At 32.9% G+C, this 21123-nt stretch overlaps 1 protein-coding gene and 1 long non-coding RNA gene across 6 annotated transcripts in view; one reads left to right on the top strand and one right to left on the bottom strand.

Annotated features, from left to right (window-relative positions):
• CDH12 (cadherin 12) overlaps nucleotides 1-21123 on the bottom strand; it is a 998421-nt gene that overhangs the window by 50767 nt on the left and 926531 nt on the right. For all 5 annotated transcript variants that reach the window (XM_082453738.1, XM_082453737.1, XM_082453739.1 and 2 more), the window contains one exon: nucleotides 11983-12170. In XM_082453738.1, coding sequence (XP_082309864.1) covers nucleotides 11983-12170 — 188 coding nt within the window. The remainder of the gene's footprint in view (nucleotides 1-11982; nucleotides 12171-21123) is intronic.
• The window catches only part of LOC309656873, a 1296162-nt gene that overhangs the window by 730534 nt on the left and 544505 nt on the right, over nucleotides 1-21123 (top strand). The gene's annotated exons all lie outside the window — the stretch shown is intronic.

Below are 21123 nucleotides of genomic sequence, written 5' to 3'. Positions count from 1 at the left end.
ATAATCTATGCCTTTTAAGAACTCCTGACCTGTCACAGCAGACAAATATTTAGTGGGCAGGGTGATAAAGAGTGAGATGAAAGAAACTTTCTGTACATACAGATATTCTTTTATGACTGAAAACTTATCTCCTGCAGTGATCGAACAACTGAAGAAAATTGTAGGAGAAATGCCACAATAATATCCTAGAGGGCCTTACCTCTTCGTGACACTGGCCCTTAGGCAATGCCATTGTATAAAACTGGATAGCTCAGAAAGAGCAAAAAAAAAAAATCAATACCAATCTCTCTCTAGTTGACTTTATCCAACTCATCTGACAGACTACCCACCACCCTTTGTGGAGGGGGTGGGGTGAGATGGTGCCGAGGAATGAAATTCATCTAACTTTGCAATCAACAAAAATCCTATTATTTGAAACAAGTATAGAAAAAACAGGATTTTTTATTATTGTTAGGAAATGAATCATATTCCATAACAGAAATCCATTATTATGAAGTGGAACTAATTTAGCTCTCACACAATAAATAGAAAACTTTGTGGTACTGCTTGGGGTGCATTCAATTTTATGAACCTTTCTAGAAAAGTAAGAAAATGATTGATTAAATAGAATTTAGTTGAGTAGTTCCTTTCTCCTCAGGATGTTTCGATAAAGGAAGGTTAGTGAAACCAGAATTTTCAGGAAACAATTCATATCGTAGGGAGTTGTATGGTAAGAAACCTAAACTGTGAAGAAATGGAGGGACTTCCCTGGTGGCGCAGTGATTAAGACTCCGTGCTCCCAATGCAGGGGATCCAGGTTCAATCCCTGGTCAGGGAACTAGACCACATGTGTGCTGCCACTAAGAGTTCACATGCTGCCACTAAGAGTTTGCATGCTGCAACTAAGGAGCTGGTGAGCCGCAACTAAGACCTGGCACAACCAAATAAATAAAAATAAATGAATAAATTAAAAAAAGAAATGGAGTAGGATATATTTAATTGTTCATTAGAATATAAAAGGAAAAATTGGGCAAGATATAATCTTTTTGATTCTTTGTTTTTAGCCACTTTCTCTGCTTTTACTTTGCTGAGGTCCAGGTCATGAAAAACTACATAAAATATTAAAGTACCAAAAGATTTTCTCATTTCAAAGAGGGATGAGCAATTTTTGGCATGAAATACAAAAGAATAATTCCCTGGGCTCTTCCAGGCCTCATCACGTTTCCAGATAATGTTGAGTGAAAATGGATAGCTAGAGTTATATTTTGAGGAATTTGAAAAGCAGCTTTGGTAGACAGAATTCCCAAGGTGTCCCCAAGATTCTCACCCCCAAGGACAAGATAATCTCTTCTATAATCTCTTGTAAAATTTGCTGCCCTTGAGTATGTGACGGGCCTCTGAACTGAATGGGATATCGCCCCATGAATTTGTTAAGTTTTATGGAAAAATAAATGATTGAAATATAATCAAGGTCTTTAATCACTTAACATTCAGTTAATTACAAGGGAGATTTTGCTTGAAGGGTCTGCTGTAATCACGTGAGCCTTAGTAGAAGGAGGTGCTACAGATGATCTCCTTCTGGCCTTGAAGAAGTAAATTTGTGATGTAGGAGCCCACCTGACAAGTGCCTGGGGTGCCTCTGGGAACTGAGACTGGATCTTGACCAACAGCCAGCAAAAAAGTAGGGTCCGCAGTCATAAAGCCATAAAGAAATGAGTTCTGCCAAAAGAAGTAATCTTGGAAAAAAACTCTGTGCCTCAGATCAGTTGCAGCAGTGGCCTACACCTTGATTTCAGCCTGGAAGACCCTGAGCAGAAAACTCACTTATACTATACTCTGACCCACAATTGCTTGTGCTTTCATCGCTCTTTACTTTCTGCTCTCTCTACTGGTTCATTTTTTATGATGAACATGTACCATTTTCACCATCACAGTAGAGTCCTCACTCTTAACAAAATGTATCCTTTAGAAATGACTCTACTCTCTCAGTCATATCATAGGTCTTAACAGTCAATGGAAAGGAAAATTGTCAATGAACCCAAATAACTGAAGGCTGTAAATGTATCCGAAAGAGAAGATGCTTTTCAAGACAAGCAACAAGAAAGCAAATTTATACCAGGCTGAACAAAGATAAAAAGACACTAGGAACAAGCTCTTGTAAGGGAGGTTTATGATACGAGGCTGAACTATAAAGATAAGACTTTCAGATCAAGCATCATTTTAAAGGAAAATCAAGTTCCTCAAAATTAAATTTTTAACAATACAGTAGTCAATTCATTTATTCCTTGCTAGACTTTCCTATTAGCTAATAAATTAGTCTAAAACTCTACCACTACTCAAGTCTCATATTAATTAATTAATAATTAATCATCCATAGATGATGTCTGTACCAACTTCTTTAATTGATTTATTCAAGTTAATTTAAATCTGCATAAATTGCATCAAATATTTGATTAGATTTTATTTTGTCACAGTAGGAATTGAGGATATCTTGGTTCATGAGTTAAATTAAGACCATTTTTTTTTTTTATAGAGAGGGAAAGCCAGAACGAATAATAAGTAAATAATACTTTTCAGTTAGTGGTAAGATTTATGAGGAAAATAGTATAATGGGACAGAAAAACAGTGGTGGAGACATTACATAGAGCAGATAAGATGTGCTTCTCTGAGGATGTAATACTGGAAATGAGATGCGAAGAACCAGGCATGGGGAAATCAGAGGGAAATAAGCCTGAGGGAAGAAAGTAAGCACAAAATTCCTGAGGCATTTTATTCCTATTTTTAACAAATATTTCTTAAATATCCTACTGTGTGCTAGACATCATTATACATGTCAGAACTGGACAAAGCAGACAAAAATCCCCCATGGAGCTTGCTCTCTTCTAGGATTTGATGGACAACAATAAGATAAATAAGCAAATGGCAGCATCCCAAGTGGTAATAAGTGCTATGGAAAAATCTAAAACTTGGAAGACAGATGTGTATTGTGTGTGTCAGGGGTAGATGGGGAAGAATGCGTGCATATTTATGTGAGAGGGAGCTATGGGGGGGGGTCTGGTATATCCCGTCATCACTGAGGAAGAAAGCTCAGTTTCACACATACAAAAAATGTCAAGCAGTTATTTGATGGATAAAAGTTGTCACATTATCAGATGAAAATGCCCCTATCATAAAGGGGAAACAGTGAAATGTGGCCATTTTTAAAACGTAGATTTTAGTTTTGACAAATTTTAACAGTATTTCAGTTCTAAAATTTTTAAAAGCTTAAAAGAACAATAGAATTACCAGACAGAAAATGCCTGTCAAGTGAGAATTTAATTTTTCTGTGGGCAAGTTATCAACTCTAGGTTTTTGTGCAGAACTGTAAATTTTTGATAATTTTAATGAATTAACTTAAGAATCATGGCATCGTTTCTAAGCCATATTTCAGTGAATATAATTTTTGGAACAAATTCAGTAACTAAGATAACACAAAATAAAAAAGAATTGGAAGAACATCTAGTGCTTTTATTTGAGGGCTTGTGGTGATATTTTCCCTAAGAAAGAAAAGATTTCATCAACTGTTACAAATGCCTAAGCAAGATATATGTTTTATAGGCACATGCAGTATAAGTCATGACCATCAAGGGAGAGGGAATTCTTTTTAACTTCTTGAATGTCCACTCTCACATTTTACCTCTAATATATATTGTTCTTCACAATAGTTGAAAGTATATGCTTTTCAAATATGTTCTATAATTTACTGCAAGTTGTGTAGTCCTGAAAAATTTACTTTCCTCAAATGAGCTTCATATTTCTCATTTATATAATCAGTAAAGCAATATTTTTCTAAATACTTTAAAAACATTTTGAACTCTGCATGGTATGTGAATACTAAGAAAAGTATTGCATCTGAAATTAAAACAATAAACCAACATGAGATTTCTTTTTTAAAGAAATTTAAACACCCTGTATATTTTAAGCATTTCCTTTATCATGGCGACAGAGATATAGGTATGACAAAGTGTCTTTAGGGGCTTAAACTATAGTAGAAAGAATCAGATGCATTTAGAATTTGAGCACCTTTAAGTCTCATAGGTGCTTGGACAGAAATGGTAACATTTGGGGAAGAAAGTAAGGAGGGATCAACTTTGCCTGAGCGACTCAAGGAATTCTTTGGTGAGGGACATGAGTGACAGCCATGTTATAGAACAGGAAAAAATTAATAGAAATGCTCATGTAGGGCGGTGCCTTCTATGCAGAAGGAAGAATAACACAGCATCTTCAGTAGAAATTGCAATGAGTTTGGTGTGGTTGGAATGTAGCAGGTGAATGTGTGTGTGCGTGTGTGTGTGTGTGTGTGTGTGTGTGTGTATGAAGGAGATGATAATAGAAGATATATCATTTGCTCTTTATTTTACTAGTGATAGGAGTCAGAAACAGATTAGGAGTGAGAGTAAAATAAACAGATTTAGGTTTCAACCATTCACTCATAAAGTAAATGGATGAACATAAGGTGTGTGGCTCAGAAAATAGCCATTGCAGTGGTGGAAAAGAGTAACAAGGATGGTTGTAAGTCAACCCATGAAGAGGAGAAAGAGGGAAATTTTAATCCAAGTTCAGAAGGAATCAGTGATCAGGCTTCCCGTCCTATTCAGAAAGGGGAGTTCATGGTAATGGAAGCAGCATAAGAATAAGCCTAGATTTCTGCTTTAAGGAACTGGAGAGGAAGTAGGGCCTTATCCAGGAAGGAGAAAATGTGAGCAGGCACGCTTTGGTTGGGAGAAGACAAGGAATTCAGCTTTGGACATTTTGAGTGTGAAAAGACTAACACACACAAGTTAGAAATGTCTACAAGGCAGTAAACAATGTTCATTGGTTATGTCAACTTGGGGGCTAGTTGAGAGTTGATGAGACTAGGGAAGTGAGATGTTTAAAAAGAAGATGATAAATATTTACAAAAACAGGAGCATAACATTTACAGAAACAAACACCACTTATTTTTCTTTGAAATTTTCATGTTTGTATGGCAAAAACAGGAATATTTTACACAATAAATTGAGGTGTATGCTTGGTTATATAAAACAAGGTATTGCTAATTTTATTTTTATTTTTTCTAAGAGTTATTCAAAAATTAACCACATGATGGTACTATGCTACCAAATCATTTGATGTGAATTCACTCCCCTGCCATTTGAGATGTCAAAAAGAAAGTGAGTTTTAGTGACTAATGGGGCATAAATAAAATTGTCCAATGAGACCAGTTGAGAGTTTAGCCTATTTATTTAAAATTCTGGTGAAGAATAAAATATTTTATCTCTTCTGTTTTTAAGGAAAAAGAAAATAATTCACCTTGGATTTACTGTGATCACAGTTATGGTTATTTGAAATGAAATAATATTGCCAAGTAACAGCAAAATAGTAAGGATCTTTTTAATTCCAAAAAAGTTTTACTTATTTTAAAATAAATAGGAAATCACTTTACCATTCTTTATTTTAAATAGATGTTATCATTACTTGTTAGCTCCAGATAGATATTCTGTAGAAATAGTACAGAACTGGCTTCGAAATTATTCAAGACATTAAAATTGTTCTTTTGTACAATTTAAGTATTCATCCCACTATTTAATTGCCTAAATTTCTTAATCAGTAACAAGAAAACCACAGCATGCCTGTAAATAAACATGTATTTTCCGTTCTTGAATGTTTTTAACTCATGTAACTTTATATTTATATCCAATAAGTATATATTTATTCTCACTTATCCAGTAGGAAATAAAAACTACTAACTAAAAATGTATTTCATTTAGCTTTTCACGTAAGAATGAAATTGCTGAATTTAAAATACCTTATTCTCTTATTTTAAATGTAACCTATCGCCTAATTTTTAGATGTGACAAAAATTGTTTTTAAGTTATATTACCCTGATTTTGTTATTGTTTCTATTGCTATAATACTTAACAAATATAGGGCACTTTTTATTTGTTCATTCTTTCCTCAGTGCAATAGGACGTAAGTATAAAGTAAGAATAGTTTGTTTCTTTTTAAAAAAAAAAACAATATCTTGTGCCTTGCAGAGGTATATAAAGTTGCATAATGTTATTCTGAATTCAAAGTGACACAGTGAAATGGCATTCTGTCACAGTGCTCATAAACTGAATCCAAGTTGAGGTTTAAAAGAAATAAAATAAAAATGCCTTTTTTTCATTCTTCTCAGCTCATACAAACATGACCAACATTTTTATCCATGTACACCCTCCCTCCATGGAGAAAGAAGAGAGAGGGGGGAAATGGTAAAGGGAAAGTAAATAAAAATTTTGGAAATAAAACTATAATGAGAATATGTGCTTCAGAGAATGTTAAGCATTTTCATTTATTTTTTAAGTGAGCTTAAAAAAGAAAAACGCTCCGAAAACAAAGAATATCATTATATTCAAAAACAGACACATATTCAAATGTAGAGTATATATTTTTAGACTTTCTAGATGCATGTAATATACTTAAAAACATAATTTCTGTATTAATTTGGTTTTACATCAAAACTCTTCATTGCAATTCTATGCTGAGATATTGCAGGGAGAAGTTTCCAAAGAGTAATTTTAAGATCATTATGGAACCGAAATACTGCTGTTGATATTTACATACATATTTATGATTTTACATCTACTTCTTCTGGGACTCTGAATAAGTTCAAGATAAAGTCTTCTGAGAACTCTCTGAACATACGCATAAATAGCCCTATAATACAGTGTTTGCTCAAAAAAATCTAAAGAACTGTAGGCCAACAGGTACATGAAAAGATGCTCAACATCACTAATCATCAGAGAAATGTTAATCAAAACCACAATGAGACATCACCTCATATATGCTACATTGGCTATTATCAAAAAGACAAAAAATGAGTGTTGGAGAGGATGTGAGGAAAAAGGAATCTTTGTGCACTGTTGGCGGAAGTTTAAATTGGTGTAGCTATTATGAAAAACAGTATGGAGGTTCCTCAGAAAGTTAAAAATAGAACTGCTGTATGATCCAGCAATTTCATTTCTGGGTATTTCTCCAAAGAAAACAAAAAAACACTAACTTAAAAAGACATATGCAACCCCATGTTCATTGCAGCATTATTTACAATAGCCAAGATATGGAAGCAGGGCTTCCCTGGTGGCGCAGTGGTTGAGAATCTGCCTGCCAATGCAGGGGACGCGGGCTCGAGCCCTGGTCTGGGAAGATCCCACATGCCACGGAGCAACTAGGCCCGTGAGCCACAACTACTGAGCCTGCGCGTCTGGAGCCTGTGCCCCGCAACAAGAGAGGCCGCGATAGTGAGAGGCCCGCGCACCGCAATGAAGAGTGGCCCCCGCTTGCCGCAACTAGAGAAAGCCCTCGCACAGAAACGAAGACCCAACACAGCCAAAAGTAAATTAATTAATTAAAAAAAAAAAAAAAAAAAGATATGGAAGCAACCCAAATGTCTGTTGAGAGATGAATGGATAAAGAAAATGTGGTATATACAGTCATCCTTTGGTATCTAGGGGAGATTGGCTCCAGGACCCCTGCAGATACCAAAATCCAAGCATGCTCAAATTCCTTATATAAAATGAAGTGGTATTTGCATATAACCTATGCACAGCCTTCTATATATTTTAACTATTCTCTAGATTACTTGTAATACCTAATACAAGTAAATGCTATGTAAATAGTTGCCAGTGTGCAGCAACTTCAAGTTTTGCCTTTTGGAACTTTCTGAAATTTTTTTTTCCCAATATTTTCCATCCACAGTTGATTGAATCCTTGGATGTGGAACCTGGAGATATAGAGATACAGAATAAAGTCTTGCCACTTATGACAACATGGATTGACCTTGAAGGCATTATGCTAAGTGAAATAAGTCAGACAGGGAAAGACAAATATCATATGATTTCATTTATATATGAAATCTAAAACAAAAGACAAAAAAATAAAATAAAAAATAACAAGAAAAAAAACAGGCTCATAGATTACAGAGAATAGATTGGTGGTTGCCAGAAGTGGGGGTTGGGTGGTGGGTGAAATGAGTGAAGAGAGTCAACAGGTACAAACTTAACAGTTATAAAGTAAATAAGTCATGGGGATGTAAGATACTATATGGGGACTACAAGTTAATAATACTGTATTGCATATCTGAGTGTTGCAAAAAGAGTAAATCTTAGAAATTCTCATCACAAGAAAAAATTTGTAACTATGTATGGTGATGGATGTTAACTAGACCTATTGTGGTGATCTTCTGCAATATATAAAATTTTGAATTATTATGTTGCACCTGAAACTCATATAATTTTGTGTGTCGATTATACCTCAATAAAAAATACAGAAGTTACATTATTTAAATTAATTTTGAGTTTTTCATGGGCTTTATTGAACAGAATATTTCCTCATTGTTTTATTTTTAGAAAAACATACTGCCATATTTATTCAAGTCATATATCTATATATGTATGTGAGCACGTGCACACACACACACACACACACACACATTTACTCAAAATAATATATACACCAGATATGTAGATAGGTAGGTAGGTAGATAGATAAATAGATATTTCAAAATTTTGTTACAAAAATGTTCCCCTGAGTTATTTTTTAAAGATTTATAAATGTAGTCTGTAGGTTGCAATTTTCTTTTCCAGCAGAATAAGAGGTTAGCTGGTATTGATTGCCTCTGGTGTCTCCTTATTTAGAGAGTAAAACAAATTAGAATGCTAAAAACAAATCTATTCAAATGTTTGATGTAATTTACCCGATGTTAAGAATATTTGTAAAAATATGCTTGGGCCGTTCCTTTAAAATCTAGCCAGAATCTCACCATTTCTCACAATTTTCATTGCTATAAAGATCAGGGACCATATCTCCAGCATTGGTTTCCTGGATTAACTCTATAGTCTCTTAACTGGTCTATTTCTGTCCTTACTCCCTAGACATTATTCGCCTCAGAAAAGTAAGCGTATCCTGGCTTTACCAAGGGTAATGGTAATTTAGATAGAAATTTACCACGGTCTTCTCGTATCATGATTTAATTCAAGTCCTTTGCCTGGCCTGCAAGGATCTCCATGATGGGGCATTCGTCGGCATATTTGACCTCATCTCCAGCTATGGGCCCCTCCATTCACTGTACTCAGTCCCACTGGCCTCCTTGCCCGGTATACTTCCATTTCAGGGATTTTGCAATTGCTGCTCAATCTTTCTGGAACACACATCACTCAGATACCATATGGCTCATCTTTTGCGTCCTTCAGGTTGCTGCTGAAATTTCATCCTAACAGAGAAGTCTTTTCTGACTGCCTCACTGTAGGATAGCCACCATCCTCTAAATTGCTTATTTTTACCCTGCTTTGTGTTTTTCAAACTTAAATTTAACACTGACAGTGCTTTTAAATTTACTTATTGCCTAACTTCCCCAGTTGAACAGTAGCTGCTTGAGCAGAGTGAATGTGTCTGTTTCCTTCACTGCCCCCCAGAGTCCAGAATGGGTTAGGATTTAGTGGTTGTCGCATCAATGTTTGGTGAATGAAGGAGTGAATTTTAGTTATGGACCCTGAGCTTTATTTAGATAACAAATTTTATGCCAGCAAAATGGGCAACGGTTATTTATCCACTGCAGGAGGAAAAATATATGTATTTATAAACATACATATATATATATATATATTTACTTCAAGATATACTTTCCAGACTATTTTATACATTATGTAAATCCATTTTAATAAAGGTATGCTATAATTTCACAAATCTCACTTTTAATCTAGTTAAAAACTAGAAAATTTTCAAAAAAATAAACAAAATGAATACAAAATAAATAAGACTCTTTCACTCTTTATGACATCTCCATACACTAAAAAGGCAGAAGATATATTCTTCTTGCTTTAGTGATTATGCATAATAAGTATTTACAAAAAGTTGATTTATATAACTAAGTCATTATTTTCAATGATTAATCCACTTTGACATAGTAATATAAAGGTCTATAGTTAGCACACTACTCCCTTTTCAATTGTGTTAAAAAGTAAAAAAGAATGTCATACATTTTCCCAGATTGACACTTAGACATTGATTATTTATTGGCATAGATGATAAATAAGTGTAAATCAATACAAAATATAAAATCCTATGTGTAAATATAAAATACGTTCATTGTATCTCTGTAAATATAAATTAATATAAATATATATATTATACACAATGTAACTCTTTTGTACCTCAATTTTACTTTGTAAATATATTTAATTTCAAACTTAAGTTTTATGAATCATTGATATAAAATATTTTCTATTATTTCTCATATTACTAAGAGAACTTATATTTGTTTAATATGAATTAATATCTTTACACCTTTTAAGCATTGTTATATATTGAGAGCATTTAAAAAAAAATTGTGACAAGATTTTAAGGGATTTGTTACTGAATAGAACAAAGAAAAACAAGCAAAACCACAACAAAATAATAATGGAATAAAAATTTGACACAATTTTTTTTTTCTAGGTATACTCTGAAAATTTAGCATAAATGAAAAATTTTGCTGAATGGGACCATGTGATTAAATTAATTTCTAGACAAAGCACAATTTTCTTGCAATAGTAGGAATTAAAAGATGATAAATCATGTATATGAAAACTGTTTCTTTTCAGGGTTATTTTTATTACCACATATGTTGTTTCTTTGATAAAATTCAGAGTTCCTGAACAAATATGGAAATAGGAGCATGATTAATGGGACTGAATGTAAAAATACTTCTTGCAGGTTAAAATAATCACAAGTATCAAAATTAAATGTGTATGGTATACCGCCTTTCGGGATAAATAGAGTGCACTTTGCTATAATAGAGAGAGGGGAAAACTGTACTAAATTAAATGAAGTTCACTTTTTTGCCTGTGCTGTATTATTGGAAATTCCTATAACTTACCTCATTGTTATAGAAATAATCTACACAACCCAAATAGAGTCATGATTTTTCTCTTTCTCACATTTACATTCTCCTTCATGCCCTACCTGACAAAAAACAAACTACATACACTGAGATAAGGATTCATTTCCAATATTTTGAATTTTGCTCTCCATCCTCTTTTATATAAAACAATTTAACATTACTCGAGGGCTTCCCACCGCATTCCACCTTTCTGTCCCCTCCCTCCTTTTCGTTAATTTTTCTGTTCACTTCCCCTGTCATAGCCCCTCAGACTTAGCACTACCCTTTCTCATTTCGTCCACTTGCCAGTAGCAGCTCTCGCCCATATCAGAATTCCTCCAGTCTGAGGTCCAGGCTCACAAACAATGTGTGAATTAGATATTTATATTCTCAGAAAAGTAATAAAAGGGGCAAGATCAAGCCTGGTGTGCATAGAGTTTACTTCTAGATCTCATTTTTAAATTAAACTTTTCGTCTGAGTTGATAACATTAAAAAGTTAAATTAAAATTTGACTCTGGTAAGAATTTTTTACAGATTTAAGCAAATTAATAGGCCTAATTGTTTCAACATAAAATATATACCTGGTGAATCACAGAATAAAAGTGTCTCTGGGAGTGAATACTTCATAGTCACCTGGTCTTTTTTTAATTTAAAATATTGCTCATTGAAGGAAAATTAAAATTTCTGTCATTTTCAAGTTTTCGTCTTTCTGTTCATTAATTTTTATTGGGTAATCGACTTTGAAAAACGTGTCTATGGGGCTTCCCTGGTGGCGCAGTGGTTGAGAGTCTGCCTGCCGATGCAGGGGACGCGGGTTCGAGCCCTGGTCTGGGAGGATCCCACGTGCCGCGGAGCAGCTGGGCCCGTGAGCCACAATTACTGAGCCTGCGCGTCTGGAGTCTGTGCTCCGCAACGGGAGAGGCCGCGATGGTAAGAGGCTCGCGCACCGCGATGAAGAGTGGCCCCAGCTTGCCGCAACTGGAGAAAGCCCTCGCACAGAAACGAAGACACAACACAGCCATAAATAAATAAATAAATGAATAAATAAATAAATAAAAAACAAAACAAAAAAAACGTGTCTATGTACCTTTTTCAATTTGAGGACTCCTTCTTGTGTATTCTCATCTGTGACGATGTCAAACAAATTTCCCCCATCTCCTGGAACAACACTGTATTCAATTTCCGCATTTTGTCCAAAATCAGGGTCCACAGCTCTTATTCTTCCAATAGCTGAGCCAATAGGGGAAGACTCAGGAACTTTCAGGTGGAAAATGCCTGATAAGATATATATAATTTTTGTATACAGTTGAGTTAGTAAAGTACATAATAAGATTACCAGCCTTGAAAATATAGTCTACAGAAAATAAATCAACTCTAAAACATAATAGTGCAAAATTGAAAGGCAATTTGCTGTCCAGTTAAAGATTATAATTAGGAGTAATAATTTCACTTTTCACTTCAATAGATTCTGTTGTAGAATTTCAAGTGGTCATTATAAATAGTAGAAAGTGTTAAATTAAAATTACTGTGAAGAAATAGTTTACATATTAGCACCATCTAAGTGTAACCAGTATCAAATGTGAAGGTGGGAATACTCATGAAATAAACGGATACTAATGCAAAAGAACCCAGGATACAAGACATAGATTAAAAAGATACATAGATAGATGATAGATAGATAGATAGAAGACAGATATTTAGATATTTATAGAAAAATAAGGCTATGTGTCCTAACATACATAAATATAAAACATATATGTAAATGAATATAATAATAGATGAACTATTTCCTCAATAAGTATAAATCATTAAACTAAAAATTACTTGTAAAATAATAAGTGTATATATATATTTATATCTATGTATTAAATATATGTACATATATATAATCTATAATGGATTTAAGTATAGTATACTACAGACTAATATTCAACTTATACTTAGTAAATTTTTAGTAGATTCCCTTCCAGGTACTTTTACACACTTTTAAAGTCAGGATATAAAATTCTATCTCCCAATTTTTTAACGTTAAGGAAAAGAGAAAAGTAAAATGCTTATTGTTTACCACCAGGTGGAGCACCAACATTAATATAAATTTGAAACTGAGTCAGAAAAACCTATAAAAATCTCTATCTATATAAAATATAATAGAATCAAGAAAAACTATGGTATCCCACAAAAATGAAAATATATACATTGTTTAAAAGAGCTTACAAAATCTTGTAAGGTATAATGTGAAGAAAAAAATATGGGCTATTTTACTGATATCTCACCAATATAAATATTAATAGGTTAAACAACAATCTGTTTAAATCAAAAAAAAGGAAAGAAAGAAAATAGGAGGAAATGAAAATGCTAAAGCAAAACTAAACACAAAAATATAAAGTTTAAATTAATATTGACACAAGTTTAAGCTTCTGTTAGTAGATTTTGGATTCTACTTTCCCGTGAGTAAAGCAACCAGGGTAATTAATTTGATTTGAAATTCTAGTTACATTTATAGCAATTAAATTAGGAAGGTTTTAATATGTTTTTTGGATGTTGAAGTTCATTCAACAAGCTACATTACAGTATTACAATTGTTTCCTTTGAGATATGAGAAAAAATAATCATTCACATTTTATGGAGATTCTGCCAAATAGCCTATTCTTTATTCCCAGTTATTTTTAGAGGTCTATTGTTGTTTCACAACCGGTTACAAAAATTTCCAATTTCATTAGCCCAGGAAGCACTTAAATCTTGCCATCTGCTTTTCTAACCCCCGCCCCCAAAAAGGATATCTACTTTTTGCTCCTATAATGTTAAAATCAGCCTTATTTATATCCATCCAATGGACATTACCTCAACGGGACATATAATATATTTAGTCTTGAGAGAGCTAAGTATTTACCTAAAATTGTTTGTTTCCATGTAATAGACAGAAAGTACATTTTACAATGGTATAAAATACTTGCTTAATTAGTTAACTTAACAGTTAATTAACATTATAGCTGCCTTCAAACAAAATATGAGAAATCTCTCTAAAAGAGAAAATGTAAATGTTAAATAAATAAATAGATACCAAATAAAAATACTTCAAGTGGCAACAACGGAGTGTTATGTAGACATTATAGAATAATTTTGGTTGAAGAATTCATATTTATCTATCAAACTAGCAACTTTTCGTAAACTGTAATTATGCTTCATTAGGCTTTATTCCCTAAACACTTAAGAGAGTGGCTATCCTATAGAGTTGTCCAATGTTTGTGAACTTAAAGCAGGGTTTGAATTTGAGACAACACGAGCAAAGAAAAAGAATAAAATTATGGGTTACATTGTATACCCATTGCCTCCAAAAAGGGTAAAGACAGATATCCAAAGGGAATTTGTCTGAGTTCAAATAGCCATGATTAGTAAGCAGGACATAATGTGGCTTTTGCAACCTAGTTTCTATAGAGCATGTGTTTCACAATAGCCATATTAAACCCTGATCCTATTGAAGCACTCCTGAGATATTAGCAAACAGAAGGATGCCTGAATTCCTGTTTAATGTGGCAAGAAAGCATGTGACACAGTTATATAAAATTGTACTAAATTTCTCAGTGACAAATTCCAAAGAAAAAGGACAAGACATAAAACATGTGAAGTATTTTTTATTTCCTTTTTTCTTCCTTTCTTAGCACCTATGATTTACCAGAAATGTGTCTACAACCTCTGTGTCTCATTGTGTGATTGTGATATTGAAATGAAGAAACACCAAAAGCCTTGAATCTATAGTGTGATCTGTCATGGTCTAATCTAACAGTACATCAGTAAGTGTTAGGAAAGTTCTTGAATTTTTCCAAATAGAGCATTGGAGATCTATGTTGGAAAATAAATGCTCCTCTAACAGGATATTTAGTTAGGAAACATGACTAAAAATTACTGAAGACATAGCTGGCAGAGATTTGAGAGAGATAGGGAGCTGTCAAGTGTAGTGGATTTCAAGTTAAAAAGATGGCCAAGCAGTGCATGATGGTGATGGTGTTGCATCACTGGGGAAAAGGGAGGGTTGAATGGAATCTTTAGGAAAATATGGGCATCTAACTTAAAAGCTTGGAAAATTTCTGCTTATTTTATCCAAGCTATTCATGGGGAGCAACTTTAGGTTACATGTTAGGTTTATGAGTTTGCTTTTCATTTGAACATTTAAAAGTAAAAATAATAGAATCAAAAAATCAAGGGAAATAATCTAGTCTGGTGTCATCACTTAGGCTTATGGTTAGTGAAGGTGAAGAGTTTAGCCAGAATTGAGAACTTTCAATGTCAGAAAAAAATTTAAACTCTGAGAGGCTAGCTAAAGGACATCAGATAATATGAGTATAGATGAAAGACTATATGCCTTTTCAAATTGATATTTGTTAAAAAAAAAAATTTATATTTCCCTTCCTTTTTCTTTGAGAAAATTTCCAAGTATTGATGAACACACCAAAAGATATATATTTACTTAACAAAATACAAATTAATATGTTGCAGTTTAATCAGAAATAAAGATTATAGGACCTGAATAAATACATTTAATGAATGAATGAATTATACAGTACTGTGACAACATTCAGCCATAAGAATAGAAAATAAAAAGAAGGTGGAATAATCCATTACAAATTCTCTTTTGAAATACATTTTATTTTATGCTTATAGTAATAACTAATCTAAAGTTACTGAAAAACAATACATAAGAAACCAATGTTCAGCTGCACATAAAACGTATCTAAACATAACAAATAACTAAGTTGGAGGTAATTAGACCTAAGTAGAAGTTATTTCAAATTGATAAGAATGTTAAACATTTTTAAGAACTTGAAAGCATATACTTGAGACCACTTAAGGAGATGATTACTTGAAATATTACATTTACATTTCAACTTTAGAAAATAGAGAGGAGAATCAAGATGGCAGAGTAGAAAGGACTTAAACTCATCTCATCGTTTGGGCACACCAAAAATACAACTACTTACAGAGCAACTATCTATGAGAACAACCTAAAGTCTTACAGAAAAGATTTTCTGCAACTAAAGATATAAAGAAGGGACCACGACAAGATGGGTAGAAGGGGAGGAGATGGGTTATACTCAAGACCTACACCCCCAGGATGATAACTGGCAAACAGGAGGGAAATTACAACCACAGAGTTTGAAAATGGAAACACAGCATTCCAAAACCTATGTGAAACAGCAGAAGCAGTTCTAAGTGGGAAGATTATAATGATATAGGCCTACCTCAGAAAACAAGAAAAATCTCAAAAAACCAATGTAACTTTACACCTAAAGGAATGAGAAAAAGAAGAATAAGCAAAACTTAAAGTTACTAGAAGGAAGAAAATAGCACAGGGCCAAGAAGAAATAAAGGAAATAGAGGCTAAAAAAAAATAGAAAAGATCAATGAAACTAAGATTTAGTTCTTCAAAAAGATAAATAAAATTGATAAACCTCTAGCCAGACACATCAAGAAAAAAAGAAATTAAAATGAATAAAAACAAAAATGAAACAGGAGAAATTACAACTGACACCACAGAAATACAAAGGATCATAAGAGATAATGACAAAAAATTATATGCCAAAAAATTGGACAATCTAGAAGAAATGAATACATCCTAGAAGCACTGCATTCTTCCAAGACTGAATCAGAAAAAAATAGAAAATCTGAACAGACCAATTACTAGTAATGAAGTTTAATCAGTAAACAAAAAACTCCCAATAAACAAAAGTCCAGGACCAGGCAGCTTCACAAGTGGATTTTAACAAACATTTAAAGAAGTTAACACCTATTTGTCTCAAACTATTCCAAAAAATTGAAGAGGAAGGGGCTCTTCCAAACTCATTCTGTGAGGCCAGCATCAATTTACAGGACTGTATCCCTGATTAACATAGATGCAAAAGTCCTCAACAAAACATTGGCAAGCCAAATTAAACAATACATTAAAAGGTTCATACACCATGACCAAGTGGAATTTATACCAGGAATGCAAGTATGGTTCTAAATCCACAAATCAATCAACGTGATGCATCACATTATCCAATGTGATGCATCACATTATCATAGGATAAAAATCATATGGTCATCTCAATACATGCAGAAAAAGCTTTTGACAAAATTCAACATTCACTTATGATAAAAACTATTAACAAAGTGGGTGTAAAGGAAGCATATCTCAACATAACAAAAGCTATATATGGCAAACCCACAGCCAACATCATAGTCAATGGTAAAAAGGTGAAAGCATTTCCTCTAACATCAGATACAAGACCAGGGTGCCCACTCTCACCACTTTTATTCAACATAGTATTGGAAGTCCTAGCCACAGCAATCTGACAAGAAAAATAAGTAAAAGAAACCCAAATTAGAAAGGAAGACATAAAACTGTTATTCTTTTCAGACGACATAATCTTATACATAGAAAATCCTGAAGACTCCACCAGAAAAAAAAATAAACTGTTAGAACTAATAAATTAATCCAGTAAAGATGTAGGATCCCAAATTAATTTACATAAACTTGTTGCATTTCTACATACTAATAATAACTGTTGGAAGAAAAATTAAGAAAACAATCCTCTGTACAATTCGATCAAAAAGAATAAAATACCTAGAAATAAGTATAACCAAGGAGGTGAAAACCTGTACTCTGAAAACTAAAAGACATTGATAAAAGAAATTGAAAACTTATAAACAAATGGAAAGATATACCATGCTCATGGATTAGAAGAATTAATATTGTTAAATATTCTACCCAAGGCAATCTACAGATTTAATGTAATCTTATTAAAATACAAATAGCATTTTTCACAGAACTGGAACAAATAATCCTAAAATTTGTATGGAACCACAAAAGACCACTAATAGCAAAAGAAATCTTGAGAAAGAAGAACAAAGCTGGAAGTATCATGCTCATGGATTTCAAACTTTACTACAAAGCTACAGTAATGAAAACAGTATGGTACTGTTAGGTCAATGGTATTGTTAGATCAGTAGATCAATGGAACAGAATAGAGACTCCCCAGAAATAAACCCATGCACTTATGGTAAATTAATCTACAACAAAGGAGACAAGAGTATCCAGTGGGGGAAAGATCACTTCTTCAATAAATGGTGCTGGGAAAACTAGACAGGTACATGAAAAATAATGAAACTGGACCACTTTCTCACATGATATACAAAAATAGATTCAAAATGGATTAAAGACTTAAATTTAAGACCTGAAACCACAAAATTACTAGAGGAAAACATAGGTGGTGTGCTCTTTGAAATCTATCTTAGCAATATTTCTTTGGATTTGTCTCCTCCAGCAAGGGAAACAAAAACAAAAATAAGCAGATGGGACTATTAAAAAATTTAAAAAAACACTTCTGAATTGAAGATATTTCCAAATGATATATCCAGTAAAGGGTTAATACCCAAAATACCTGAAGAACTCATAAACTCAAAAAAAAAAAATTTAATAATAGGCATAGGACCTGAAAAGACATTTTTCCGAAGAAGTACAGATGACCAACAGGCACGTGAAAAGATGCTCAACAACTCTAATCATTAGGGAAATAAATATCAAAACCATGAGATATTGTCCCACACCTGTCTGAATGGTTATCATCAAAAAGCCAAAAAATAAGTGTTGATGATCCAGCAATTTCAATTCTGGATATATACCCAAAGAAAACAAAAACACTAATTCAAAAAGATATATGCACCCATATGTTAATTGCAACATTAGTTACAATAGCCAAGAAATTAAAGCAACCTAAATGAACATCAAGAGATGAATGGATAAAGAAGATGTGGTACATATATACAATGGAATACCACTCAGCCATAAAAAGAATGAAATCCTGCCATTTGCTACAACATGGATGGATCTAGAGGGTATTATACTAAGTAAAATTAGTCAGACAGAAAAAGACAAATATCATATGATCTCACTTATATTTGGTATTTAAAAAACAAAATAGAAAAAACAAGACAAAAACAGACTCATAGATGCAGAGAAAAACAATGGGTGGTTTCCAGAGGGGAAGAAGATGGTGGGGATGGGCAAAATAGGTGAAGGGAATTCAGAGGTGTATACTTCCAGTTATAAAATAAATAAACACAGTGTCATATTGCACACAGTAGGGAATATCATCAATGGTACTGTCATGGCTTTGTATAGATGTATAGAGGATAGATGGTCAATAGATTTACTGTAGTGATCTTTTAGTGATGAATTTAAATGTCAAATCACTATGCTGTAGACCTGAAACTAACATAATATTGTATGTCAAATATATGTCAATTTATAAAAGTGAACTATTTTTTGATACATGCTACAAAATGGATTAACCTTTAAAGATACTGTGCTAAGTTAAACAAGCTAGTTATAAAAGATTACATATTGTATTACTCCATTTTATGGAGTGTACAGATAGGCAAATCTACAGAGACAGAAAGTAGATAAAATTATGCATGGGAGTGGAGGATGCAATTGAGAGGAACTGGGGAATAACTGCTCATGGGTATGTGGTTTCTTTTTGGAGTGATAAAAATATTCTAGAATTAGATAGTAGAGATGGTTGCACAACTTTTTGTCTATAGTAAAAAGCACCGAATTGTACACTTTTAAAAAACAAAAAAATAAGTAAAAAAAACTTCATAAACAAAAACAAATAAATAAAATTTAGAAAATAAATGAATATTACTATAAAACTGTTGATTCAGTGATTGAAGTCAGACATTAAATTGTTCAAATAGTGATCTTGTGTATATGTGTGTGTGTGTGACTTACCATCTAATTACAGAGAAGTAAAATGTTGCTTTATAAATATTTTAGTGTTTTAATTACTTAAGCAAGTATAATAGCACACAAAATGATCTTGCCTTATCTATAGAAAATAAAAAGGTAATAAAAGCAAAAACCATATCTCATATGACCTTGTCTCATATTTCACAGAAAAAAAATAATATCATCGAGGGGATAACTCAGCTTCCTGAACTTTTAGACTCTCCCACATCATGTTACCATTAGTCTAAAAATGTACAACATGCAAGATGTAATAAAACCCTTTTTTTCCCCTTTGTCTCCCACTGTTCCTTTAGACTTTCTTCATTGCCAGTACGCTTTGCCTTCTCTGCTCATCTTCAAATAGTAGTCTTATGTTGCCTTTAATTACCAAAATCTAGATCTGGAAATCAGAAATTTCCAGTATATCATATTAATTAGTGTTTTGATCCATATGCAAAATTAAGACTTCTCCTGTCTGTCAGTCCACCCCCAAGCCAAACTGGGCCAGTGCAGATGCGGCTTCAGTTTGGAAATGGACGGCTTGACAGGCTTTCCCTGTCTCGTCATTCACTTGCCAGTATTGAAAATTCCAACCAAACCAATTCCAAACGAACTATGAAACAAAAACCCATTTATATTACTTAATGATTGTCAGAATAAAAAGTGTTCCTGATTCTCAAAAATATGTATTTTTAATATATGTGATTTATATAACCACTACTTCCATTACATAGTAAACATGATGTAGATCTTGGCAAGAGTGTACAACGTTTCAAGTGCATCAATAACCTTCCGTTGTACATTCATTTTATGGAGTACATTGAATATTCCCTTAAAACCTCCATTAATCATGTAAACCTTTCTTTTGTCCTTGTCTATGTAATTTCTGACCCACCTAACAAAACATAGTAGATGGATAATTCTCATTGATATGGCCCAATAATTTCACAAAAATGGGCCACATCTGAGGTTTTATTATAAATTATAAATATATTCAACATCTTACAAACTAGGCCTGAAAAATGTTTGAAATTCAAATTCACCTGGGAATACTTATTTAACCAAAAGTTTGATTTTTCACAGATTTTTTTGAAACATTGTGAGACTAGTCTAGAAAATAAACTTAACCAAAATTAATTTTTTCAATAGCACCAAGTTCATTGATCTACAAATTTTATTTCTAAATATTCATATGTTAATGCATTAATGTATGTATACAATGGTTTAAATTTTCATTAATTGACTGTATTTTATAATTGAACACTACATATCTCTTCCCTATCTTGTTGCTTATGCCTAAAATGTTTCATTTTCCCACTGCTCCTCATCCCCCTTTACATAAATTCTATTCTTCATTCTTTCAAGGACAACTTCAAGTCATTTTTTGATGAAATTTTTTCTTGTTTTTGCACTTCCATTTTTTCATGATTCGTTAAATAATACATTATGTTTTTTCAGTGG

This window comes from Balaenoptera physalus, assembly GCF_965194825.1.
Source record: "Balaenoptera physalus genome assembly, chromosome: 3".
NCBI lineage: Eukaryota > Metazoa > Chordata > Mammalia > Artiodactyla > Balaenopteridae > Balaenoptera > Balaenoptera physalus.
The sequence above is the reverse complement of the archived record's forward strand: the minus strand, read 5'-3'. Positions and strand labels throughout refer to the sequence as shown.